General features: G+C 44.8%; 1 protein-coding gene across 1 annotated transcript in view; it reads left to right on the top strand.

Annotated features, from left to right (window-relative positions):
• csmd2 (CUB and Sushi multiple domains 2) overlaps positions 1-27,184 on the top strand; it is a 247,752-nt gene that overhangs the window by 204,930 nt on the left and 15,638 nt on the right. Inside the window, exons 49-66 of the mRNA XM_047344263.1 lie at positions 4,976-5,164; positions 6,082-6,228; positions 8,431-8,619; positions 9,533-9,718; positions 9,991-10,185; positions 10,506-10,679; positions 10,777-10,950; positions 11,630-11,803; positions 15,632-15,820; positions 16,190-16,363; positions 17,541-17,723; positions 20,431-20,607; positions 22,943-23,122; positions 23,592-23,765; positions 23,858-24,031; positions 25,829-25,902; positions 26,353-26,464; positions 26,793-26,972. Coding sequence (XP_047200219.1) covers positions 4,976-5,164; positions 6,082-6,228; positions 8,431-8,619; positions 9,533-9,718; positions 9,991-10,185; positions 10,506-10,679; positions 10,777-10,950; positions 11,630-11,803; positions 15,632-15,820; positions 16,190-16,363; positions 17,541-17,723; positions 20,431-20,607; positions 22,943-23,122; positions 23,592-23,765; positions 23,858-24,031; positions 25,829-25,902; positions 26,353-26,464; positions 26,793-26,972 — 3,045 coding nt within the window. The remainder of the gene's footprint in view (positions 1-4,975; positions 5,165-6,081; positions 6,229-8,430; positions 8,620-9,532; positions 9,719-9,990; positions 10,186-10,505; positions 10,680-10,776; positions 10,951-11,629; positions 11,804-15,631; positions 15,821-16,189; positions 16,364-17,540; positions 17,724-20,430; positions 20,608-22,942; positions 23,123-23,591; positions 23,766-23,857; positions 24,032-25,828; positions 25,903-26,352; positions 26,465-26,792; positions 26,973-27,184) is intronic.

Here is a 27,184-nt window from a genome sequence, read left to right as displayed (position 1 = left end):
TTCTTCCATCCCCGCTCGCGTCAGGCTCCTGCTCTTACGTAACATTTTTATTCCCCCCCTCTGTTCTCTTTTATTCGGTCCCTCTCTCGCTTCAAAACACGCCGCGGTGTATTCTCACACACTTGAACGCACGGGTGTCAATCAATATCCAAATCTGTCTCAGTCTCCGTCTTTCCCCACTTTTCTCTAGAAACCGACCTGCAGGCAGAGACATAAAATCCACCACCACACACACACACACACACACACACACACACACACACACACACACACATCGTACAAACAGACACACACACTTGTTTTCTTTATTTCATTTAGTCACAATGGCAAATGGATTTAGCCTCAGTGGTGTTTCCTGCCATCGGAGCCACCGGTTGATTCATATAGAACATTTGATTAAACAGGATCGTATTGGACCCACAGCCCTTAACTACATCTGCCGCCTGCTGGGACTGCAGGGAGCTCCGGCATCACACATGCACACACGGCAGCGGCGGCATCGGTAGAAAGTGTTGCATGAATTCATTAATAAAACACAATGACTCCTGATGATCCAAATTCCCCGAGTTTATCCCCCAGACAGATTTCTGGTTAAAACCTGCATAATCACCCATCACATTAGTTTCCCCACTCGGTTCCTTCTTCTCCCTCGCCTCTCCGGCTAGCTCTCTTTTATTTGTTCTCTACATTTTTTGCTCTTTTTTTTTGCCCCCGCAACTTCCTTTCATCCGACAGAATGGATTAGTGCTGCCCCCTTTTTTTTAAAATCTCCATTGTCATCCCTGACTTCTTAGAGTGGTTAGTTCCTGATCCACGCTAAGGCTTTAGTCGTGGCCCGCCCCCTTCAGTCAGCTAGTTATTGCTCCTTTGCTTATGCTAATTAAACACACACTAAATTGACAATACTGCAAAACTGTACAGCCTGTGGATGTGTACATGCACACGTGCACACTTTGTTTGCCGGGGAGCACGAATGCGAAGGGCTGCACATGTGTGCGCGTCTGCGCTCGTTTGCGTGGAAGCCTTCCGATGCATTTGTTTTCCACCGGGAAGCTGTTACATATCACCAGCAATTTTCTGTACAAACAGAGAGGACGTCTCGCAGATTGCCATTCCTCCGGCCCCGTTTATTCCGCCCCCCGTCTTATTAAAGGGAAATTTCATTTTGAGCCCCTATCACTGCTCATCTCACCTCGTGTGCTGCGAGCTGCCTTTTTTTTTCCAGATGTCGGATTTGTCCCCTCGTACCCTTTTGTTTACAGCCAAACACAACTGACGCTTCATTTCAAAGTGGATTAGTTTAATAAGTAGCTTGCCTATTGATAAGAGCCCTCCTGCCTGTCTCTTTTAATCGGCCCCCAGACAAGCTGAAGGCAGTTTTGAAGACACGTCGGAGCTCCGTGAAAGGTCATCGACAACACACATCTCGTCCTCCCGAGAATTGATCGTTTAATGAACTTCACTCTTAGATTTTATTTGCTGCTTCCAGGCAAAATCTGTTTCACTATCGGTGATGGATTTAGACCTTTTGCCTCACATCCGCCGAGGTGCCCGAGGTTGTGAGTGATTTCACAAACTGGCTGAATGTCTTCCGTAAGTCTCGGATCGAAGGAGATTACTGTCACTTTTATTCCAAAGCTCGATGTAAGAAATACTTTGTCGATCTCCAATTTCAACATCCTATGCAACACAAGGATGCCACATGCTACTGTGCTGTTGTTCATGCTGCTGAAATTGGAATCTCTACCTGCTTTCAGACATTCTCGAAAGTTTTCCTGAAATTATGTATGTGAGGATGTGAATGTCCGAATCCGGTGCTCCCGACATTTTGCGGAACTTTGCCGTGAGAATACAGCAGGAAAGTGTCCGAAAGCAAGTCCACCAAGCAATTTCTAAAGTCCATCACATTTATAACATGTACCGGATACGAAACTGAAAGAATACAAATATCTCAGGATGTAAAAGAGGTTTCATACACGTAGAGAATGCACACGAGGAAGTCAACTTTAAAAGACAATGAGATTGGAGAGATTTGGGTGAAAAGGGCTGACACCGATGTGCTGTAAACAAAAACAACAAAACAATTTATATGGTATGTTTTGGCTCCTGCATGCTCTACCCAGGTGCCTCTCACCTAAATTTTACTGTTGTCATTCAATACGTCTGACCCGAACAATCTCCATCTGACTTCTGCATATGTGAAATCCAGAAAATGCCTGGACCGGGTTTTTGGAAGATTTTCCAGAGTTCATGTCGGAAATCCACTTCTGAGATGTTGTTCCTACCATAAACTTCAATTCCCACTTTGTGTGTTTTGAGTCAGCACACTAGTTTGTTTGCTTTTATAAAAAGACACAATATGAAAGTGTGACAAAACAGCTTTGCAGATACTACGTGGTTGTTTTGTCCTTTAGTGGTAACGTTTGGTTCAGCTTTGACAGGAACATATTTTTGAAGTCATTTTAACACGCCTTACTGTCGGTGACATCTCACCTGACATTATCTGAGCTTTCCCGAGGCAACAAACCCCCGCACACCCCTTGATGCAGCAAGCGAGGTAAAACAAATGCTAATTATTTACCAAAGGCTGTTTAACCCAGGCTGTCTGCCATAATCTTTTTTCCTGCGGATTTAATAACGTCTTCCCCCTATGAACCCACCGAAAGAAGGTATTACACCCCGTCTGCTAACACAGACACACAATCGTATCCATGCACGCACAAAATACACCCACGTGCACTCACACATTTGTCCCACAAAGGAGCCACTGCTAGAATGCGACTCAATATTTCTCCACTGTAGGAGCTGCAAGTACCAAGAGCTCCCCATACCCTGAGGCAGAACAGGCTCGGCTGTTCAAATTGCAGCACACACAACAAGGACATTTGCATCCATTTGAAATTTGTCTGCCACCCTTTGGTTGACAAACACACACACACACATATAATGTATGAGCATGCAGAGAGCACCTGAGTCACTTTGAAGTGGCCGCTCAATCCAATAGAGCCAGAGAGCCCCCCACACACACACACACACACACACACTGTTTTAGACCTAGGCATGCGTGAGCTCCTGTCCCACGACGAGAGGGAAACTGAATATCTAGTATTCGTAGTAACATTATCTCGGCTGACAATTAATTCCAGCACTCTGTGATAGTCACATCAATTCACTGGTGGCACAGTGAACAGCTTTAAGCGGCTCTCCACTCAGATTTCCATGGCTGTGCTCTTTAAGGTTAAAGTTCATCTGTCTGTGTTTGTACGTGCTTGTGTGTAGATATACAGATATTATAGATGAATGTTTATTATGTAGGGATACGGCTGTTTTAACTTAATAAATGTTTATATTGATTTTTTTTTTTTTAAATCAATATCCACAAACTTTTTATAGAAGATAAGAACATTTTGTGGATATTGATTATTTTAATAATGTCGGCAGCCTTGATGGAGTTCGGCTCTCCTGGTTTTCTGCGTAATGTCAAAATGTCGGAATCAGGGGCCGTGGGATTCGTGCATTGCGTACGTCTAAGAGTGGTGGCGTCTCTCCGGCTCGGCAGGAGGACGTTTCTCGTTCATTCACATTTGTGGCATCTTACGGTCTCCTGCATTCCATCCTACCCTCCTGACGGTTACAGTTATCGGTCAGTATTCTGTTAAAAATTGTAATTAGGGGGTGTTGATTTAACTGTGTGATCGAATAAGAAAAACAAACGCGAATCTCTCGCTGCTCTGGAAACCGTTATTCACGGTCTGTCTCTTCAGTGCTCATTACCCGTTAAGTGAGGTACACAAACAACAGGAAACTTGTATTGTGTGGTCGTCGCAGCGTCGGCTTCCTCGCGTGTCGGGACATCGCTTCTCACTCTATATGCAAAACCCTCAGGCAAGTTTAGACGCCGAGTTCACAGCATTGCAGCAACAATGCAGGAGTGTGTGTGTAAACTGAAACCACTATGAAACCTTAAAGGATGTAACGCAGATGTCCCACATATAATACCAAGCACAGGGGTGGGGGACAACGGGACACCGGCTCGTGGCGATTCAGTAACATAGATGTTATATTATCCTTCTTTCTGGACTGACGTAGCCTGGATCTGTCTTTCCTGCACCCGCATCAGGACCAGAATGACAATTAGCTTAGTTGTGCTTTTAGTCACATTGAGTCGCCCTCCAACAGCAGTATGGATAAAAGCAATCCAATTTGTGTCTCAAGGTAAACTCAATTCACCACAGAGAATAAACAGCCATTAGAAGTTATCAGCAAAGAAAAACAAACAAGTCAGTATTGCTGAAATTCAAATTGTTATTTATATCATTATTATTATTTTTATTTTTAACTCGGTGTGGCACGGTGGTGCAGTGGTTGGCAGGAGCACTGTCAGCTCACAGCAAGGAGTCTGTGGGTTCAAACCTTTCTGTTTTTTTCATCTTCCTCCCACAGCTTAAGTTAACTGGAGACTCTAAATTGCCTGTATTACTGAAATAGGTGTAAAAGTGAGAGTGAATAGCTGTTTGTCTCCATATAGCCCCTTTTCCACTGGTCAAAAATCCCACTGTAGCTAATTACATCTGACTTCTGTCAACAATGGCTACAATCAGAATCCACTCCCAGGTCTGATGACTCTGCAGTAGACGTAGAGAAACATTTTATTGGCTCTGGCTCCGATCGGAAGTGATGGAAAAGTGACACCTGGGTGAACGTGCCAATTTGGCAAGTCAACAAAGTGACAGAGCACCTCAGTCTCAGGATTATTTGTGATGTTGAACACGAGGCACCAGGAAAAAAATAACAGAAAGGCAAACTTCTCTACTGGCAATGGGAAAGGAGTCCATGTTTTCACCCTCGTTTAAGAAAACCTGCATATATTTGGTTTAACAGACGTATAAATCAGCTCTCATCCAATGTCAGATAATGTCAGGAATAGATGGGCTATCATTAACTTTTTTGACTCTTTTTTCGTTTCTCTCACCAGTGACGTGTCCCATGAACGAGGTGCTCACAGCTTCCACGGGAGTCATCATGAGCCAGTCCCCGGGCAACGGGTTCCCCCACTTTGAGTCCTGCTCCTGGGTGGTCAAAGTAGAACCGGGCTACAACATCACGTTCACCATTGAACACTTCCAGACCAGCCGTCAGTTCGACGAGCTCGAGATCTTCGACGGTGAGTCACTGAAGTCAGCGTGCGCCCATGCGGTCACATGCGGTCACATGCGGTCTCGTGCAGTTTAGCTGAGCAGGGTCATCTTTAATTTGGCTTTTTTAACTTTCTATAAATTTTAATTGGCACCCTGATCCGTTTATTTTTTTCTGACATTGCTGATCTCAGAAGTCTATTGACCGCCTCTCCCTGCGGCATTTCCCCCCATAATCCCCTGTTCAAAGACTCATTTATTCACAAATATCCACAATTATGGGCTAAAATGATCCCGACAGCTGAATTTACCATCGCTAACAAGGCATCCACTAACGGAAAATCACACACAAGCTCCCCTTTCATGGTGACAGAACATCTCCCTCTGCCTTGTACATTTGCATTTGATTAGAGGCACAGTCAGCAACTCTGCCAGGCTGCTCTGAGAAAATGGCGGTCGTATACACTGCTGTTGCTGATTAGTGCTTTTTTTTTATCTTGTGCCGAGTGGAAGGGGAGCAGGCGTTTGCTCACCTCGGGGCTGCTGAGCCAATTACCAAGCAGAATCTGTCCGCTCCAGCCGCGAGAAGCTAAACAAATCTTGATTAGCACCATCCCTTGAATCGAATAAGTCCGAAAAAATTGGATTCACGTCATAATTAAGTGTTTTTTTTAATTAAATCTGCACAAATAGAGAAAGCATTTTCATTATCTGTTGTGTTGTTGTTTATTTATGTGTACTTCCCAGAACAATTTTACAAAATGCTTCACAAATAAAAAAAAAATGTCTGAGAAATAACATAAAAACCAATAAAAGTAGTAGTAACAGAATGTAATATAATTTTAAAAGCATTGGTGCCTTTTTTTTCTTTTGCACAAAGTCATGAAACTTTGTCGGCTGGATTTCTTCGGATCTTTCACGTTTCTCTCCATATTTTGTTCTGCAGGCCCGTCCCGGCAGAGCACCCTCCTCATCACCCTCAGCGGCAACTACTCCAGTCCGCTCAGCATCACCAGCTCCAGTAACAAGGTCTACCTGCACTGGTCCTTCGATCACACCACCAGCCACAAAGGCTTCCGGATACGCTACTCAGGTGGGACTTCTTTGCAAAAAGTGATTTCACTACTTACTGAAGAACTGATATTTGGCTTTGTTGCTATTCGACGATGTTGTACATTCAATCTCATAGTTTACTGAGTCAACAAGTCCAACATTTGAGCTTCCGTCTGCAGCTGAACCAGCTCGAAATATGAACCATCTCCATGACAACCTAGCGGGGGCGGCGAGCATCTGCGGCACTCCTCGCTGTGCGGCACAGGCCGGGGGAATTAGCGGAGCGGTGTTTCTTATTATTTTTTTGTGTTTTGTCCCGCTCCCGTGAAAGATCTGTTGGTATATACGACACCTGCATAACTCGCCCATGAATTATGACTGTGTAAATATTTAAAAGGCTCCCTCCGTGCTGTATCAACACCACTCAGCCAGATTGACTAATCGTCTCTCTCTCCTCCTCCTCTCCGTGGAGCGCTCTGTCTCTCCCCAACCGGATGTTCTGTCGTTTCCCTGCCCTCTTTTTGTCTTGCTTTTTTTTAAAACCGTGATGGATTTTGCCACGGCGGGCGAAGTGACAGACGGGCGAAGTGACGGCTGAGAACCCACGAGTTGCCGTGGTCAGTGTGGAGTTGCCTTCTTCGACGGGAGGCGGGGGAAGAAACAGATGGCGCCGGCAGATTCAATGTATTCAGCTGTGATCTTCATCAATCCATCTTTTCTCTCCACGGGCCGCTCCTCCATCTCCAACCTCTCTTCTGGAAAACTCCCCTTCTCAGTTTTCTCGTCATTCTCTCCATCCACTGCTTTTTCTCTCTCGCTTGTAACAATCTGTCACTATTTTCCTGACCATTATCTCTCGATGCCTAAATCTCACCCTTTCTCTACATCCACCACTCTCCCCCCCCTCGTCCTCTCTATTATCCATTCCAGTGCAGTCACCTGCTCATGTGATCTGGTTCCTCTGGCCTGCAGGGCTGATTGCACTGAGACAAGCTGCATCAGGCAGAAGGAAAGAGCGAGGAACACAGAAAGAGCCGCAATTTGAGTTTAGACTCAGAAAGAAGTGAAGACCTGAACTCGAGGGCTGGCTCAGGAGCCGCCAGTCACAGTGACTGACAGGAGGAGCAGATTCAGTATCATTTGATTTAAACATCAGGTTTGTTCTATTCCTGACTCGCGGAGGCTTCAAGGAGGACATTCATCCCTTGATGATTGTGGCGATGACAACCTTTTCACACTCGAATGCAGCGCTTCACAAAAGTACACCTGCTGTGTGTCATCTGCTTCTTAGTGAACCTCAATGTCAAACCTTTCTGTGCCACTAAGTCGTCTGCAAGCTCTCTAGAAAAGTCTCAAATTCTCCGACTCGCCGGAGCGATTTAGGTGAGGCAGCATCATCCCATGCACGCAGAATGCATATTACACCATCGTCACGGCTTCAGTGTGAGGGAGTTTTATCTGATTGTCTCTGCGCGATGCTCAAAATTCCCACTTACTTGAAAGTGAGGGATTTCTCGTAAGTAGATATGAGCAGTGGGAGTCGGAATTAGCATTTTTATAGAAATGTAACGTGGTCGTAATAATTCAGTGTAAATGATAACGTGTTATCTTTTGTGTCCATGGTCCACTTCCCATCCAACAATGCTGCATACTTTACCATCACATATTTTTTCGAACTGCCCTGCGTTCTCTTACTGAAACTCTCCGTCTCCAGCATGTGTGTAGTCACGCCGTGTTGTTGTACAGATGTGCAGAAATGCAATTTAGGCCCGAGCGTTCTCCATTTTTTTTGGGAAACCAGGGACCTGTTGCTCACGCCATTTCGGATGATGAACGATTATTGCAGCCGCCAATTTAGCCAGCAAACAAAAACAGATACTTTGCTGCCGTTATTATGTATCCATCACTTTTATGATCCTCCTCCGCTAGCTGCTGACAAACTCCTGTTTCGCTTTGCAGAGCATTACTTTGCTTTAATCAATTTCTCTTGTCTCTCGTCTGCAGTTTGTACCTTAAAGAGATTGTTTCGTAGGGCTGGTATTAATACATATCCTCCTTTGCCACGCCAGGCGTAGAAGACAGATGCACAAGAGATGTGGGAATCTGTGCTACTGAAGGCACATTAATCCTTCACCTCCTCAGCAACACCTTGCATCATTACTTGGTTTTTATGCCTGTTGCATTCCATTATTATATGTTTATTTATATCTCTCCCTATTTATTTTATTTATTTGTTCCACAGCGGCCTACTGCAGCCCTCCAAGCAACCCCCTGAACGGCACGATGCACAGCCTGACCGGCACGAAGCTGGGCAGCACACTGCGTTTCACCTGTGACCAGGGCTTCCGGCTTATTGGCCAGAGCAGCGCCACGTGCACCCGCAGCGCACAGGGGATCTACCAGTGGAACGCTCCAGTGCCGCTGTGCCAAGGTGAGGGCGCCGTCGTAGCAGCAGGTCACGAAGAAGGGATGAGAGGGTGGTAGTTGCTAAAAATCTAGTCAATAATGTATTTTCCTTACTTTAACTTCATATTTCAAATGCAAAGCAATTGGTAGACGAATTTATTTTGTTAGTTTCATCTTTCTGATTTAATTTAATTGAAAAAAAGTGGGAGCAAATCCATTTACTTGGGATTCAAGTGAGCTGAGAGTGCGCCTTCATCAACAGTCCTTCAGCCTGAGGCGTGCTTGAAGGAAGCTCACGTCGCCATCCCTCAAAAAATGCTTTGAAGACAACAATGCATCACATTAATGATGCGCGATTTACCTGAGCTGAACTGTTTATTTCAGTCTTATGGGTCACAGCTATTACCTCGTGGCTGCGCAAGAATCAACAATATCGATTGAGAGTTTGAAAGTATTTTTATATGAAAGTAAACTTGAATCATATAAAGTCAAAGGCATTGTAAAAAAAAAAAAACACATCTATTCACGGTTTTTCAATTTCAGATTTTCCTTCTTTTATTCCAAACACATGAAATCTCTGCTGCCTGAGTTTAGTTTCCAGCCGGCCTCATCAACAGTGTCAGCTGAGAGTGAAAACTGGGAGCGGCAGCGCAGCCATTCAATGTCTGGTCGAAGTCCGCAGCAGGTGTAATCGCTACATGAATTTGCACGTGGTCTCGCTGGACTCGATTGTTTACTATTGTGCAGATGGCGGCCCGAGCTAATGTTTACCGCACATCAAGGCTGGCCCTGGGCTCGTGTTTGCACTGGGAGCCTGTTGTGAGCCGGGCACTCTGCATAAAACAATGGCTATTAGAAAATACTTACCTGTGTTCTCATTCCACCGACCGCATTTCCTTCGCCGTCCCTTCCTGATGGATATTTCTCTTTCCTTCCAGTCATGTCCTGTGGAATGCCAGTGCCTCCGGTCAATGGCAGCGTCGTTGGCCAGGACTTCTCTCTCGGAGCCAGAGCCACCTACCAGTGTAACCCGGGGTTCCTGCTCGCCGGGCCGGTCACCACCTCAGTGATCTGTCAGGAATTTGGGAGGTGGAGCCCCATCGAGGCCCCACCCAGATGTATACGTGAGTATTTCCCCTTTTTTTGTACCAGTTTGTTGAGTTGCACAATCGGTGGTACTATTACAATCTCTTAACTTGTCCTCAGTTCCAAATATTCCCATCAGGTTTAAGATTGAAACTAGTTTGTCACTCTTATCCAGTAATAAATCAATAAAATGTTGTGTGTTTGTGACAAGCTAACCAGATATTCATCGGTTCACTGCTACCGTAATGTTACCAGCATTAAATCAATCTAGATTTGAATTAATAATCTTGGTTTGACCTTTGACCCTCAGCCGTGACTTGCCCCGACATCGGCCACTCCGCTGTGGAGCATGGGAGATGGAGACTGATCTACGGAACTCAAAACCAATACGACGCCATTATGATGCTCATATGTGACCCAGGATATTACTACAGGGGTCAAAGGGTCATTCGCTGCCAAGCCAACAGCACCTGGAACTACCCAGATCCACGCCCAGTCTGTGGCAGTAAGTGAAAACTGCAAATCATGTCGACTAATTTTTCCTGACGCTGTTTGAATTAACTCCCTCATTTGCTCTAAAAAAAATAGAAAATCCTCGGCCAAAAAATTAATTTACCAGCCTCGAGATTTAATTGCATCCAAACATATCTTATTTCCACTGTGAAATTGGGAAAACATAACTAAACAGGCATGAATCTTCTAACCAAATAAAATGGATGAAAGCAAAACAAAATAATTTCCCAGACAAGACAAATGATTATTTCTGATTTTATTTGGACCACATGGGATTTGCAATATTCATATTATAATGTTTTCCCATTTCAGTCATCTCCTGCGGGGATCTTGGGACTCCACCGAACGGCAACAAGATCGGAACGCTGACTGTGTATGGAGCCACGGCCATCTTCTCCTGCAACACAGGTTATACCTTGGTGGGCTCCCGGGTACGAGAGTGTTTGTCAAACGGGCTTTGGAGTGGAACGCAGGTCCAATGTCTCGGTAAGATCTTCAGCTCCAAAAAAGTCCTGTAGTTTGCCTCAAAATGTTTCAACGCCTTTGTCCGACCTTGACTGTTTCTTTCTTCATTCAACCACAGCTGGGCATTGTGGCTCCCCGGAGCCCATAGTGAATGGGCAGATCAATGGAGAGAACTACAACTATCGAGGCAGCGTTGTGTACCAGTGCAATCCAGGATTTCGTCTCATCGGGGTGTCGGTGCGAATCTGTGAACAGGATCACCGCTGGTCAGGACGCACCCCCGTCTGCGTCCGTAAGTGCCCAGTGATGACGCTCAGTAGCTAGCTTATCTGTGGGAATCAGAGAGTCTTTTCGATTTGGAGCACAGGTTTGGTTTTAAAAAGTTGAAAGCTTGATGACTTTTCTCACTTGAATAGCTTTGCACATCATAGTTTTGTACAGATATTACCAAGGGATGCTTTAATCAGGCTACTTTAAGATCGCCATGGACGACCACTTTAGTGTAATTAGACTTGAACCATCTGGCACTGATCACTACTTAATTTCGGTTATTGAAGATTTTTTTTTTTTTCAAAGCTCCTGCATAAATTAAACTATAGAAGCCAGTGTGTTTTACTATGACTTTTTCAAAGATGTGGTCATTATTAAAAAAGAAAATACAGTATTTCTCTATGATAATGTTCATTTCACAAGACGTTAATTTGACTAAAGATCAAATTAATCACAATTAATCAAATCACGGGGGTGAAAATAATGACACGCTCAGCCACGGTGGAGCCTGATGCCTGTCAGGTTTGGATCATCATTCAATTTCAGTGTCTGCACTAATTAGTTCAGCATTTCCGTGACGGTTACTAACCTAATCCGGGCTTTGTTTATCCAGGTGTTTAACATTAAACTTCTAAATCCCTCAAACTGCTCTGCAAATGCGCTAACGTGATTTTTCTCTTCTCTCCTTTGAATTTTACCAGCCATTACATGTGGGCATCCTGGCAACCCTATCTTCGGCCTGACCCAGGGAAACCAATTCAACTTGAATGATGCTGTGCGCTTTGTCTGCAACACTGGATATGTTCTGCAGGGGGCGGTAAAATCTGCCTGCCAGGGCAACGGGCAGTGGAGCAACACCCTCCCCAGGTGTAAAAGTAAGTGTCAAGTACAGCAGTCAACGCACATTTAATTTCTGGAGCACCCTAATGGCTACGGATTAACGGGAAGAATAACTGCAAAGTCCCAGGACAGATGCAAGATGCTGTTTACCAGTGGGTCCAGTTGACACTATCAACTGTGGTTACACGTAGATTTCCACCATGCTCAGAGGGGAGTGTTGCTTTGCCCTTGTTGTAGTAACGAAGAAGCGAATTCAGAAAACGAAATTGTGTGTGTGAGGGTGGGAGGGAGAGAGAGAGAGAGACATCAATTTATCAGAAAACTCTTTAGCCAACTGGGATGCAGGCAGAGTTGATGTACCGGAACGGGAGGAAGCGAGCACTGCGGTTGCCGAGGCCACAAAATCTGCGACGGCAAGGACTCTTCATCATCCAAGACTTTAGACAACACAAGATTCTGTGCCAATGCCAGAGCTGCATTTTTCCTGCTACATGCTGGAGGGCTTATTGGCAGAAGAGTTGAAGACCATGCATATGGGCGGCGTCACTTCATTAAGTTCCTCTGCAGAAAAACATAAAGGTCTGCTCGGCCCACAGATCCTTCTGTCACAGCTGAGGGCAGCAGCACAAACGGGGCAGAAACTGGTCGGCAGGTTCAGTGACTGAACTTTACTTGAAGCAGACTAGACTCACAGACAAATGGACGGACTCTCAGGCAGGCGGGTACAGAAACATGCAGGCGCCGGGGGAATGGGAAAACACACTGGGATGTAAGCAGACAATCTGGCTCGAAGCTGCTGGAAATGGCTGTGAAAATGAGGGAACAGGTGTTTGTGGGTGAGGAGGTGGATCCGACAGTCAGGCAACTGGGATGAAGTGGAGCGAGGCAGGAGACGATGGATCGTGACACCTGTGATCACAGTGCAGCTACGTCAGCAACGTATAGACAGAACAGAGCAACTCTTAAGTCGTTGCTATGATGTGTGGGAGCTAAATAAGCCAATGACACCAGCTCTGTCACCAAATGCAGAGTCGGAGCATTTTTTTTTTAAAAACGTGTGCTCATTTCCATATACTTGCCTGTGGGAGTACGGCTCTCTTTTTGTATTCTCTCCCATTTATTTTTGGGCAGGTATTAAATTACCTATTGTGTGGTACAAGGTCAAACCTTTCTTTGACCACAAACGACCCCAATCACGGGCAGCGCAGAGATGAAGCGCACGGACGCCCAGAGGGAGCAAGAGTTTGAAAGAAACATATTAGGAAGGGGAAATTGAAATGGAAAAAAAGCATGGATTTTTTTAATTACCACTGTCTCAAGCTCACTGTCCTTGGAGGTTCCAGATAATATTTACATGTGATGTTATTTCCTCTTTGCCTCTGAGGCTCACCTGTCTGTCAAGGAAACACACTTGGTTAATAACTATGCAGACGCGGCCAAAAAACAATCACAGGATTCTTGGGAGACTCGCGTTCTTGTCTTTTGCTCAGAATAAGAAGTACCCTGCTCCGCTTTGAACACGCAGAGCAAGGACTTTTTTTAATTTGGCGGTGTTATTTTTGCGACAAGCAACAAATCCACGTCTGTCCCCACCAACTGAAGGCTTCATGACAGGCACAGAAAAAGGGGGCCGCTCGCAAGGACGGGCCCACGAATGTGACAAGGCGGTGGCAGAACCAGTGACGGGTTGACTTATAATTTTTGTTTTAAATGAGGAGAGAAAGGATTTGGCTTTTTTTTCTTTCCAGACGTGAGGATGAGGAGGTCACGAGTCTCCCAGGAATCCTTCCTCAGTGGCGGCTGCATGCATAAAGCAGGGAGATTTTCTCCCAGACATACGCCTTAAATCTCCACGCTCTAGTAGTAACATCGTATTAGCATTGGCCGTCGTTTCCGTGCAGATGCTGACTCTTGGATGCATTTTCGCTGGAGACTCGATGTGCTCTCTCTGTGTGGGTGGGTGTGGGCATCTGTTTTGATGCCACATTATCCTCTCCGGTTGATGTGGAGACATAAGTAGCTTAGAAGTCTTATCCTCAATCAGATTTATCACCTTAATTACAGCACGCGAGACATATTTGGTGAATCGCGCGCTCCTTGTCTGCCACGTTCTTGCTCCCCCCCCGAGTGGAGAACTCGAAGCGCTCTGACGGCGTCTGCCTCATCCATCTCACCTTCGCCTCGGCTAAGCTCAACCGTCGGCTCCTCTCTTAGAGTGGATGGATACAGGCGGCAGGAAGAGAGGTGAGGCCAGGGCAGGAGTCAATCAGAGAAAGGTAATGATTTCTGCCGTCTAGATTTTAACTACAAGAGTCTGTAGGCTCCATCAATAATGCAGGGAAGCAGGAGAGAGTACCACCAGCCGGGGCCAGTCCCCTATCCCCCCCCTAATCACTAGCAATCTGAGTCACAGAGCCACAGCAACACCCTGTTTGGACGACTTGAGTGTGTTTATTTGTCTTCCAGCGATAAAAGGTAAGAGACACAGGACAGGGGGAAAATACACCCTCAGACACCCCACTTACAGGGCCGTCTCTTGGCAGGAGACCAGGAGGAGGAGAGGGCGACCGGGGTCCCCACTTCTGAGCGGAGCAGAGATGAATTACCCTCAGCCCCTTCTGCGCCTCTCACTGTTGTTTCTCTCTTTCCCTTTCGTCCCCTCGCTTCCTCTCTCTCGCTGCCCACTGGGCCGCGCACAACATTTTTTTTTTTACCAGAAGGTCAGTTGTTTGAGATGACTGTTGGATCCCTTCTGAGCCCGCGCCGCCAGAGCACATTCATTCAAAGCTGAACTCCGAGCTCGGAAAGTCTCGTGCTGAAGCAGCTCCACTACTTCAAATGCGCTTTTATGGTGTTATTATGCAGTGAGTTGTAAATGATGGCACCACGGGTCAGCTCTCTACTGGAAGGAATACATTATAATAGGTATTTGGGGGGGTGATTTAGCTGCGCTGGCCTGCTTGGGAGCATGGAACGAGAGAGCTTTTAGGCACATTAGCATACAATGGGTTCCTTTTGGCATTGGCAAAGGCACACTCGAGGAGGGGGGGGGTGGCAAGACTGGCGAGGCAAACTGGGGCAAAATGGCTGCGTGGGCACTCTCAGACACGGTTTTAGAAGCCATTAGAGTTTTGGCATCATCGTACACATTTATTTGTTGCTGTTACAATATAGAAAAAGACTGAGCAGTAACTGTAATTCATTGCGCTCTGACTTAATCGAGCCAATGTAAGGTTTTTTTGTTTCGCGTCTCCCGGATCTGAGACACTCGAGACGGATCGGCGCTGGTAGCAGCCACAGCCTGACATTCTGTCATGAATTTTAATATATTCTGCGCCATCAGGGTCTCTTCGCCTCTAACTCTGTAACACACACCCGCCCCTCGCTGTCCCTCGCTCCTCACTCATCCCTCATCCTCGTCTTCCCTAACTCTCCCCATCTGGTGCTAAACTGACATGGTGCCTCTTCTCCTGTGAGCTCTCCATCCATCACCATCTCTGCACCACTGCGGCCAGCAGGAGACTGGCTCTAATGAAGCAAATGTTTATTTCCGGAGTCTGCCTCCTACTTCATTTGGGGTGGATGGATGGATTCTGGATGGGTGGAAGTAGTAGATCAGGAAATTAACAGACACACGAGAGTAAATGCAAGAGAAAAATTGCCTATAATTTGGGGCGTGTTCCCATATGTGTGTGTGAGACATTTATCTACATCATAGTTTAAAAAAGGGTCAGAACAACAAGTCTTTGACCAAAAAGAAAATTCATATAATTTATTATATTGAACCTTAAATGCTGACACAAGATGCCTTTTTTTTCTCTTTGTCTCTTTCTTTTCACCTACCCTGCATCCCCTCTCTTCAGTTGTGAACTGCACGGAGCCGGGCCACGTAGACAACAGCGTGAGGCAGGTGCTGTCCAGCGGGCCGCATCGCTACAGCTTCCAGACCACGGTGTCGTACCGCTGCAACCCAGGCTACTACCTGCTGGGCACCAGCTCCATCTCCTGTCAGGGGGACGGAACGTGGGACCGCTCCCTTCCCAAGTGCCTGTGTGAGTACCTCGACTTCTGAAGCCCCGTGCTTAGGCTGCGTGTGTGTACCTACGGCGTTGCTTTGACGCAGAAGCATTAATCGGCCCTAAGTCACTAAATGATGGATCAAATAAATGTACCTCTCCTGCTGGGTTAAGTTCTATTAGAGTAGGAAATATTGTTTTCCTTTTACAACATTTTCAGTCTCAGTTTGATTTAGTAATGGTCTCAAAATAATGTTTTTGTAAAATACTTTAATTCTAACAAATCCAATGTAACATCAATACACTGTAATTGTGCTAAAATGCTATAAACAATTTATGTTTCTTACTTAACTTTTTCACATCCTCACCTCCACTTCCTCTCGTCTCTCTTCTCTGATTGGACAGTGGTGCTGTGTGACCGCCCCAGCATGCCACCTTACGCCCAGATCTCCGGCGACCGTCGGACAGTAGGCTCAGTCATCCGGTACAGCTGCATCGGCCAGCGCACCGTCATCGGCAACACAACGCGAATGTGCCAGCTGGACGGCCAGTGGAGCGGCTCGCCGCCACACTGCTCTGGTACGGAAAACTACACCCAGATTGACTGACTGAGGGTTTGGATCAATAAAGGGGAAAATAACCCGTAAACAAATCCCTATTTTGTGAACAAACAGCTTCGGGTTGTTAATATTTGGAGCAATGTCCTGCACAGCCCAGCTTGTCGTCCTCTCTCCCCGTCTGCCTTTAACACTTACTCAAGTCAGTTGTAATATCGCCTCCCAGTCACACCGATGATCTCGTTACGCCAGGCCAAGAAAATAAACTGTTTGTGTGGCAGCTGTTAGCAGGTAATGAGCAAAGTAGGTGGACCAAAGACGGAGCTGCCTGTCTGCTCCACAGACCTCAAGGGCAAAAACAGTGTCCCCCCATAAAACTGCTTTAATCTCGTCTTATTTGACTGAGGAGCAGGGATGTCCACACCTCCGCTGGGTTATGAAGCACTATAACATCGCAGTCATCAGTCCACATACTTCCCCTCCCCGTAGAGCGATTCACTTCAAGGTTCCTAGTATATCTTATCCCCATGCAAAAGGCCCTGGGGTCGTCCAGACACGCGAGTCCACAAATACGACCACATTCACGAAGATGTGACAGGGACACACCAACCGGAGCGTGCGCACAGTCCCACAAGCCGTGTGACAATAAACCAGCATGCTGACAGTTTAATGTCACAATTCATGACACTCATATATATCCAGGGGATTGCTAGTGTTCTTTCAACGGGCAATAAACACAACATCTTTATAAAGATTTGCCCGACTTTCTTAGCTAAGCGCTATTAAAGTGATGTTGACCAGCTTCTTGGTGAGAGCGGTGCACAGCCGCACTAAACAGTCTCTGAGTGTTTTCAATTCAGGACAAGGAATTATGTACCTAAGCACAAAATATGGCGGGTCGATGAATCGTATTGCATATTTTCTGCTGGTTGAACAAATAGGCATAATGAAACTTGATGTATTTGCTGAGCTAATCGCTCCTTACCGAGGTAGAGGGGTATAACTTTGGGAGGCAATTGGTTTGGAGGGGGTCTGGGTTACTCTTCTATCATTGTGTTTAATATGTAAACATCACTCATGCAGGAGTGCCTGTGCTGTTCTGCACAGGAGTGATATTCTCATACTGTCACAAAGAATGCACCTTTTTTCTTGCTACATTTTTTCCCATTCATGAATACATGTTCTTCGCGCTGTTTCAGGAGAGTCCACGGGGCTGTGTGGAGATCCAGGTGTTCCCGTGCATGGTATCCGTCTGGGAGAAGAGTTCACGGTGGGAAGTGCCGTACGCTTCAGCTGCGAGCCCGGCTACATGCTGAAGGGTTCCCCGGAGAGAACCTGTCTGGCCAATGGAAGCTGGGTGGGAACCCAACCTGAGTGTCATGGTAAGGAGTGGAGAGGGGGTGGAGGACTCTAATGTAAAAAAGAAAAGAAAAGTCATGCACACTCTTTATACAGCAGGATTATTCAGCATTTACAGGAATGTTTGTGCCAGAGTGCTTGGAAGGAGAGTAATCATGGATTTCGGCCTTGCCTAGGTGTCGTCTACATGTCTTTCAACTATCATGTCTTGCAGTAGTAGCTTTTGGAATAAGTGGCAATGAGAGTAATGCTTCCTGGCTATTTGATCCTTATATAATGTAAGTGGGAGCCTTGTGTGCAAACTTGGTTGTAAGTTGAGTGGATTCACTGTGATTTTTCACAGACAGGGTTGTATAAATGTTGGGATCATGTGAGGTGATGGTGAGACCAAATCAAGAGGCTGATTGGTGCAGTATCCACTAATTTGTGGTGAAAAGGGAGCTGATCTCCGAGGTGCAGCTTCAAAGTTCCATCTGTCACTTGTGGAGTCAAACCCTTTTGACTCCACAGAGGTACAGAGTGAGTGTCCTGGATACCAAGGAAACATGTCAGCCTGGATCGCTCCAGCCATTTGCTGCATGTCTTTCCCCATGTCCTCTCCCCATTTCACCTTTAGTGTTTGGTCAGTAAAGGCAAAATGAAAAATAAAAACAAAAATATTTGTTTTCATTTTATGTGTATAGAGCTTTCAACAATGTTCAACGATACCTTGTGGGATTACAAAAAACAGCAAGTAGATAAAAATGAATAACATTATCATAATCATTACAAGTTGTGAAAACTAAAAAAGCAGAAATGCCTTTTAAAAAAAGACAAAAATGTATGTATGCACTAGTCAAACTTGTACCGTCATTAATTGTTGGTGCGTAACAGTGCACAGAAGTTTAACCACAACCAATGCAGTGGGAGTGGTTAATTATGGGTTAGTAGACACCCAAATAATTTCCCTCATAAGTAAATGTTTTGAATGTGTGCTTGCTTGTCTTTTACTAGCGAGCTGATCTGAACAGAATCCGTCCCTGAACTGCACATTTTAAGCTTAATACTGTATTCACAGTCATTTGTCAAGTAATTAGATGCTGCTTTTTTAGATATGCTAACTGGTGGACAATTCTTTTTTCTTTTTGTTTCAAGTAAAGATTATGCAGCAAAAATTATACAAACTCTTTATTCTGAGGTGTTTAAATTTAGCCTGATTTACATTACAATCAATTAATTTGCTGTCAGTATGCATGGCTTTCTATTTTTACAGTATTTCTGCAGCTGTCACGTTTTTAGGATCTATTTTTGTTGCCTCACAGAGTCAAGTTCCTTTTCTATTTTCCATTCTCATTACGTCAGGCTATACTGCATGAACAGCAGGTTTTGACTCATCACCTAGCAACACTAAAATGATAAAAAACCAGCCATAAACTTAGCTGCAGTTTTACACCTTCCAGCTGGCACGTCCTACATCCAGTTATACAGTATGTACCACTGATATTATATTATATTCTTCTCCTGACCTTTTCTCATTCTGAATGAACGCATGGCCCCTTTTCTCTCCTTCATTGTATGCAGTGTTATTTCTAGAAGCTCCGTCCCGTCTCCCACGCAGTTTTCACTCGTGCTCCCAGCGCACCCCATGCACGCACACGCAAATAACCCCTTCCTCTCACTCCAGCACCACCTCTCTCCCCGGCCTCGCTCCGTCTCCTTCCCTCTGTGGCGTGCGCTGTGCCTTCCAGCCAAGGTTGCCCACCTGTTCTCGGTTGGCACAGACTTCAAGGGGCCAGGCCACATCTGGTCATTACGGCGGGGCGATGCCCACGGGTCTCTGAGGGCCCAGGGCAAGCTGGAGACTGTAATGAACAGAACCATCAGTGGCGGACGGACAGACACTGTGGGATGTTTTCTGAGCAGAGGATGTGTCCATCAAAGTGGAGTTACTTGTGAAGTAGGACGCGGGGGAATGTGGGGAAGGGGCTGTTTGGGTGGAACGGAAGGAAAGCAGAGACGTGGAGTATAAGTTATATAGTAGAATATCAACCCATATTTTTCTTAGCTTAAGGGAGTCATACCAAAATGCATATTAATAGCAATATAAAACTCTAAATAACATGGGATAAAGGGCCCTTTTAGAAAACTAAAACTTTGTGATTTGTCAAATACACTCAGAAGAACGATACAAGATATATATTGGTGGTTTATTGCCTTTAGTGATCTCTGATCAGAAGTTATGCGTGATGGGTGCTAGGTGCAAAAATGTAATTTGATGGTTTAGGGCTTAATGTTGTGAGAAAGACAGGTTTAATATAGAGATAAGTGAATGGATAAAAGAAGTGAAATGAGAACAGTTCGAACTGGTCATTAGGGACTTAAAGGGATAGTTCACCCAGGAATGAAAATTCACTCATTACTATCATGAACTATCCCTTTCAGGCTCATTATGCTGTGTACCCAATAGTTCAACTGAGACGACCAAAGGACACGAGGAAGAAATTTCCACAATGGCGTAAAACGAGTTGAAACATGATGTTACTTTTTGACTTTTGCGCTTTCCTCTAGTGGATATTTTGCTAAACAACCATGCCAACGTAAAAGACACATGGAAGTATGTAAAGGTGACAGTTACATCCTTTGAAATGGACATATCTCTTTTGGAAAGTAAAGGTAAAACGAATGAGCCTTTAGTCTGTAAATATATATTTCCTCATCCTTTTCTGTTGCCGTCTCTTTTCCTTTTTTCAGTGATCTCCTGCGGAAACCCGGGAACTCCACGGAACGCCCAGATCCTGATCCACGACGGCCTGACGTTTTCCAGATCCATCACTTACGCTTGCAGGGATGGGTATTACTCCACCGGCCTGCTCTCCCGACACTGCACCGTAAACGGCACCTGGACCGGCAACATGCCTGAGTGCTCAGGTAATAAACAGCTCTCACAGAAAAAGGAACCAAACTGCATCTATACACAGTTTTTTTCTTTTTTGTGCATATTTAAATACTTCTTCATGCTCAGTTATAGGATGCTTTCCTGTTTTCTTGGCTCATGCACATCTAGGTTCTCTATCTGATCGCATCTGATCTTTATGTGTAGTGCAACACTGGTTTACCCTTTGGTCGAACATGGCAGCACCATCAGAATACATATCCAGGATTAGAGAGAAGGGACATGCAAGTTAAGTAGATAATATTATGCAAGATATGTAATGTTGGGCCAGAAATGCGAGGGGACAATGACTATCATGGGGCATGTTAATCACTTGTAACAGCTGGTACTTTTATAACAATGAAGGACTCATGTGGTTCCCCTGGATCAGTGGACACTGGTTCGCGGAATGATCCCCTCAAATGGCACAGGGCTGACTGACAGCGCTTTGCCATCATGTTTCACAAAAGACACACAGCTGCTGGGCAGAGCCAAGAGACCCGAGCAAATAGAGGTCACATAGAGAACCTTTTTCTCGTCAATGAAGAGGATAAAACCCCTGAGCGGCGCCATTATGGATTTCAGAACTCACTGACTCCGTGGGGAGCGAAAGGATATATGTTGACACACTTCAGCGGGAACACCTTCGGGGACATGTGAATAGGAGCGCTTTTAGTTCAATGATTTCTACTAATCCGGAACAAATTATAGGCTAAAAAGGGATTCAGACGTGGATAGAGTTTCCTCTCCATTTGAGCTGTAACTTGGGCTACATCCATACTACTACATTTTTTATTTTCAAATGTTTTGACTCCATATCGGTTTAAGTCCCCGTCCATATACTAACACTAACTGAAAATGGATGTCACTGGACCACATGGAGACATTTGGTCAGTAGTTGCGGAAAGAGCAAGGCTACAAATGAGATTGCTTGAATAATAGCTTGTCTCCTACACATGTAAACAATTATTGTAAAATACAGAATCTAACAGGGTCAGCGACGCTTGTAATTGATTATCCATGTTGCGTTCTACACTGTTGGCCCGAGGCTGATGCCGGCTGCTTTCTTCCGGGAGAGGGTCATGTTATAGCAGCCTGACGAATCAGTGAAGGCTATTCATGACCAAAAAAAAAACAATCAGCAAGAAGTTGTGTCTACGTCAATTGTTTCCAAACATCTCCGGTTCTGCCCGTCCAAGTTTAAACCCGAATTGAAAATGGGACCATCAGCGTTTCCAGACTTTGCAGATCTAGCGGCTCTCAACTTAGTGTGGACGGCAGGTATATCTGAACCAGAGTTAATACATTTTCAAACTTCTGTATGTAGCCCTAAAAACTGTGAGGATAATTAATTTAAAAGTTTGATTTAGCTCTCTACCATCAGGGGCAGGGTTAGGGCTGTTTGGCAATGACAATCTATGATAATATTATCATCTCGGTGCATCTCAGCCCTGTAGGTGTTATTCCAGGGTAGATAGACATACAGTAGCAGCTTGCCAGCCCAGTGGGACGGACAAGTACTTGCTCGGTCAAGGGGAGACATCCCACTTCCAAGAGACCCAGTTTCCTCGCCCCTCCTGGGATTCTCCTTCTCCATTTACAGCAGAGCCGAACGGCGACGCTGCTGAGTCACTCAGTGGAATTCTCCCGTCTTTTGCTCAGTCACACTGTTTTCCCTGCAGGATGTAAAAGTATAACCAAGGATAAATGTGGTACATTGTGGAGCCAGTGGGTGGTGGGGGGGTGCTGCAGAGGGATACCCATCACAAGATTTAGTCTCGATGCAGCCAAAAAGCTCTCAACTGTAGACTATCAAAGCACTCAAGGACACTGCTTTTAGATAAAAAAAAAAGAGCCTTAAATCACACCAGGGGTGGTGGTGATTGAAAAGTCTGTCAGTTGCAAACTAAGTAATATTTTTAAACTCATACAGGGTAGAAATTTATCATCCAGAAGTGGTTGGGCCATAAATGAAGTGCTAATTGCCTGTGAAGACTCATCAACTACATTGCTTTTTAGATTAAGTTTTGTTGGTGAGGTGAACTGCTTGGGTCAAGCACATATAACAGTTCATTAACTTTAAAGCTCAATGCGGTGTTTCGTTTAAAAATAGTGTGTTTACTTGTTTGTATTAACCTTAAGTGTGTGTTTGCTATTGATTTCCTGCTTTACCGAGTACAGGGAAATGTAGAAATATAATTATAGCATCAAGTAATGTGGTTAAGACAATGACAAGGTTTCAAACTTTTCAACTTTTCCAAGTCAGCTGTATTAGCCAATTAAATTGATTCTCACTTGCTGTTATTTTTTTTTATTATATATTTTCTGCAGTAATCAACTGCGGTGATCCTGGAGTGCCAGCCAATGGGGTGAGGGTAGGGAACGACTTCACGTACAACCTAACAGTCAGTTTCCAGTGCTCTCCTGGTTTCACCATGGACGCCGACCGGGCCTCCACTCTCATCTGCACCAAGGATCGCACCTGGAACGGCACTAAACCACAATGCAAAGGTAAAGCTGTGTAGAGTTTTAGCTGCAAATGGATGGTACTGATGTTGTTATTGTTACAATAGTAATTTTCCATTGCGCTTATACTTACAAGGATTGGAATCCATGACACCATTTATAATAATATGAATGCAGTGTACACCTGCCGCGCTGCAGTGGTCGATAATCGATTTCTCTTTTTCTTCTTTCTTTTATTTTATTTCCCTTGGTTTGTTTTTCTGTTAAAAATGATACTTGCCATTTTGTGAACCTTTTGTTTTCTGAATTACAAGTGGGTTGTCCCTGTGGGCTGGGGTGCAAGCAAGGGAAATCTGTGATCTGGGTTGTGAAGTAATTCTTTCAAAATTAAAAAAGTTGTGTGTACTACTTTTCTATATATATATAAAAAACTAATTTGCTTTATTTTCTATATAATGTGTTGTTAAAATAATATGACTTCATTTTCCTGCAATGCCTCTGCATCTCTTTGTAGCGATCGTCTGCGGCGCACCTCCCACCATCCCCAACGGACAGGTCGTGGGTACAGATTTCATCTGGGGCTCCAGCATCAGCTACGCCTGCAACCAAGGTTACCAGCTGTCCCTGCCCACCGTGTTAACATGCCAGGGCACCGGCAACTGGAGCGGGGAGAAGCCGCAGTGCTTCCGTAAGTGTCATTGATTGGTACAGTATGTCGGCCTGCAGTATGTATGCGTGACGTTCGATTCACATATGTTTCTCTCTCCTGCATCTTTGCAGCTGTGTTCTGTGGAGACCCAGGGATGCCAGCCCAGGGGAGGAGAGAGGACCGAGGATTCACCTACCTCTCCTCCGTCTCCTTCTCCTGCTACCCGCCTCTTGTCCTGGTGGGCTCTACCAGGAGATACTGCCAGTATGACGGCACATGGAGTGGCACACAACCCTCTTGCATAGGTAAGCTCGTCGTCTGTGCCTCCATTTACGGTGAGACTAACATGCTGAATTTGTCAGAATACGTTAGTGTAATAGCCAAAGCCATTAGATACAAAACGGATAACGGCTGTTGCTGACATCAGTGTTTATGGCCTCTATAAGCAGAACAAGTATTGTATGTGTCCAACACAATTAGCACCACCACCCATTAGCTTGCTTAAATTCTGACCCCTTATGTTCTCCCCAGCGTTTCGCAATCAAGAAAATAACGCATGCAGAAACTATTTAACCCAGCAAACAAGATTTAATGATTTATCCGTCTAATTAATTAAAACAGCTCAGAACACTGCTTTCAGAATGACTGCCGGTTCAGCCAGATCTTTATTTTCCATGGCGACATGATGCGGTGTCGCACGAGGGCCCAGTTTCACCAAACTTGCCTGGAACACGCAAACTGCCATTTGCAATATGAGACCGATCCCTTCTCCTGTGCATTTTAACATGTTTCACCGATGAATGTGCATGAGCAGGCAAAAACTCCGTAGAGCTCCCACAATCATCTGCAATGTCCTAGTTGCAAAACTAAACGTTACTTCCTAACGTTGCTACCATTTGTGAATTCTATGGAAGAAGTGCTTGTAACACACTTTTGTGAAACTGGCACCCGTATTGAATTTCATACTTCCATCTTGGCCCTCTGTAACATAATATTAAAGAGTAATATCATTTGTGAAGCACTCTCCGCCGAAGCACTGAAGGAAATCTCGCTGCGTCGACAAAAACACCAAAGCACATCGAATAAAATGCACCGTTTCAGCCCTTAGGTCCGTTGCGGTATCCAGGGGTTAAAGTGAGGAAGGTGTAAAATATGCAAACATGAAAACCTTTGACCCAATAATAGTTAGTTTAAACATTAATTTATTATAGCCTCGGGTCACTGATAAGTTATCCGCCTAAATGCATCATTTATCAGCAATTTGGTTTAGACACTGATGGAAAACTATAGCTCCCGACACGTGGGAAAGGTTCGAGATTTAATCAATTAAAATAGAACTCTTGCACAACCTCTTATTAGCTTTACATTCCCTTGTTTGGGCTCTCGATTCAAACAGGACTGCACTAAGGCTGAGTGAGACCCCTTGAGAAATAAGAAATGTTACATTTCATCCTGACCCCCAGGCCTTGGTAACTAGCATATGATGAGCATGGTGTATATGTTCAGCTTTATTGTCACGATTAGGAATTTGAAGCTTCCTTGATCGTCCTCCCAACGCAACGTAGCCTGCAAAGGAAATGAGACCCAGTGAGAATTTAATATTAACTTTGAGGTGGTGAATATAATACATTTGTTGTTGTGGGGGAAATTATGTCACGATTATGCGGCTGTGTGGACTGATAAGGCCTGAGAGCTTGTCATTGTGTTATAAGCCTCTCGGAGCAGGGACTCAGTGTAGGTTCAGATCACCAATAAAAGACTTTGTAGGATTTGTGAATGTGACTGTGTGTATATATATATGTCCACTTGTATAGGTCCTGTGTGTGTGTGTGTGTGTGTGTGTGTGTGTGTGTGTGTGTGTGTGTGTGTGTGTGTGTGTGTGTTTGGTAATTTATGGCCTGTACTCTCAGTGTTTCACACGAGACCTGGGAAGATTCCCACACAATGTCTCCAAGGTGATATATATCGCAGGTGATATGTGTTATAAATGGGACTTGCTTTAACATGGTAGTCGATGCAGTTATTTAAGAAGTGTGTGTGTGTGTGTGTGTGTGTGTGTGTGTGTGTGTGTGTGTGTGTGTGTGTGTGTGTGTGTGTTTCAGATCCCACGCACACTACCTGTGGAGACCCTAGCGCTCCTCTCTTTGGAAATCAGAACAACAGTCAAGGCTACCAGGTGTGAATATGTGGTATTTTCCTTTATCACTGTACCTTACATTTGCCCGTGTTGACTGTAGGTTTAAATTATTGACTTCTGACATTATTGACTTCTCCTTTGAATGGTTGACTCTAAGTAATCATCATTTTTATTTTATGCGGCATTATGAGCCATGTTCAACCCATTAATGTAGATATTTGTCTTTATAAATGTGGTAATAAATGTGATTTTAAAACCAGCATTACTATATTTATCAATTAACTGTTATATGATTTAATTTACAGCTAAAAAAAATACATCATATAACAATATAATAATATAATATTACCTCAGCTCCAAAAGTCGAGGTCATATGTTTCCTTTGAATCAGTGCGATAATGACGTGATCATTAAACTGCCGTGTGTGTGCATAATCAGCTTGCACTAGATTTGTCCATTGTCCACATCCTCCTGCGTTTCCTCTTACAGATCAGCAGCACTGTGTTCTTCAGCTGCAGGAAGGGCTACTTACTGCAGGGCTCCATTTCCCGCACATGTCTGCCCAACCTCACCTGGAGTGGTTTTCAACCCGAGTGCATCGGTAAGAATGGAATATGCTCATATTGCAAAAAAGACTATACAGTGCATAAAGCAGAGTGGGAGACAAAGCCTTGAGCCAAAGTTTGCATTACTCAAAGTCTGACACCTACGTATCCCGTGTCTTGTTCTTGACCCCACGTCTTCACCTAGGAGCTCTTTTTCACTTTATCTCTTCCACTGCATTTGTTCTCTTTTGTTTTGTACGCCTCTGATCCCTCTCCCCCGGCTCATCTCCTCATCCCAACTTTAACCTGTTTCCCTAAGATCCCGCTCTCTTCTTCTTTGGTCTCTTTAATCCGTTTCTCCCCCTCGTTCTCTCTCCTCTCCAGCCCACCACTGCAGCCAACCAGAGCTGCCGGCCCAGTCTGATGTGAGAGCCATTGAGCTGCCATCTCTTGGCTACACGCTCATCTATACATGTCAGCCTGGTTTCTACTTGGCCGGAGGATCAGAGCACAGGACCTGCAGGTCTGATGGGAGCTGGACAGGGAAACAACCTCTGTGTGCAGGTACAGACGTGGTTCTGTTCCATCTATAGGGGAGCATGGGGATAATATTTGATATTAAGAATGTAAATATGTGTATACATGCATTTGTTACTGCTTTTGCTGCTGCTCATTTCAATAATAGTATTAACATTACTAGAGTGAATACCAACACGTAGGTTGGATTTAGGCCATTGGAGCTAAATTGTCAGAAAGTGAGATTAAAGCCAGGCGAA

This window comes from Hippoglossus stenolepis, chromosome 17 (assembly GCF_022539355.2).
Source record: "Hippoglossus stenolepis isolate QCI-W04-F060 chromosome 17, HSTE1.2, whole genome shotgun sequence".
NCBI classification, from domain to species: domain Eukaryota; kingdom Metazoa; phylum Chordata; class Actinopteri; order Pleuronectiformes; family Pleuronectidae; genus Hippoglossus; species Hippoglossus stenolepis.
This window is presented reverse-complemented; position numbering and strand designations above follow the sequence as displayed.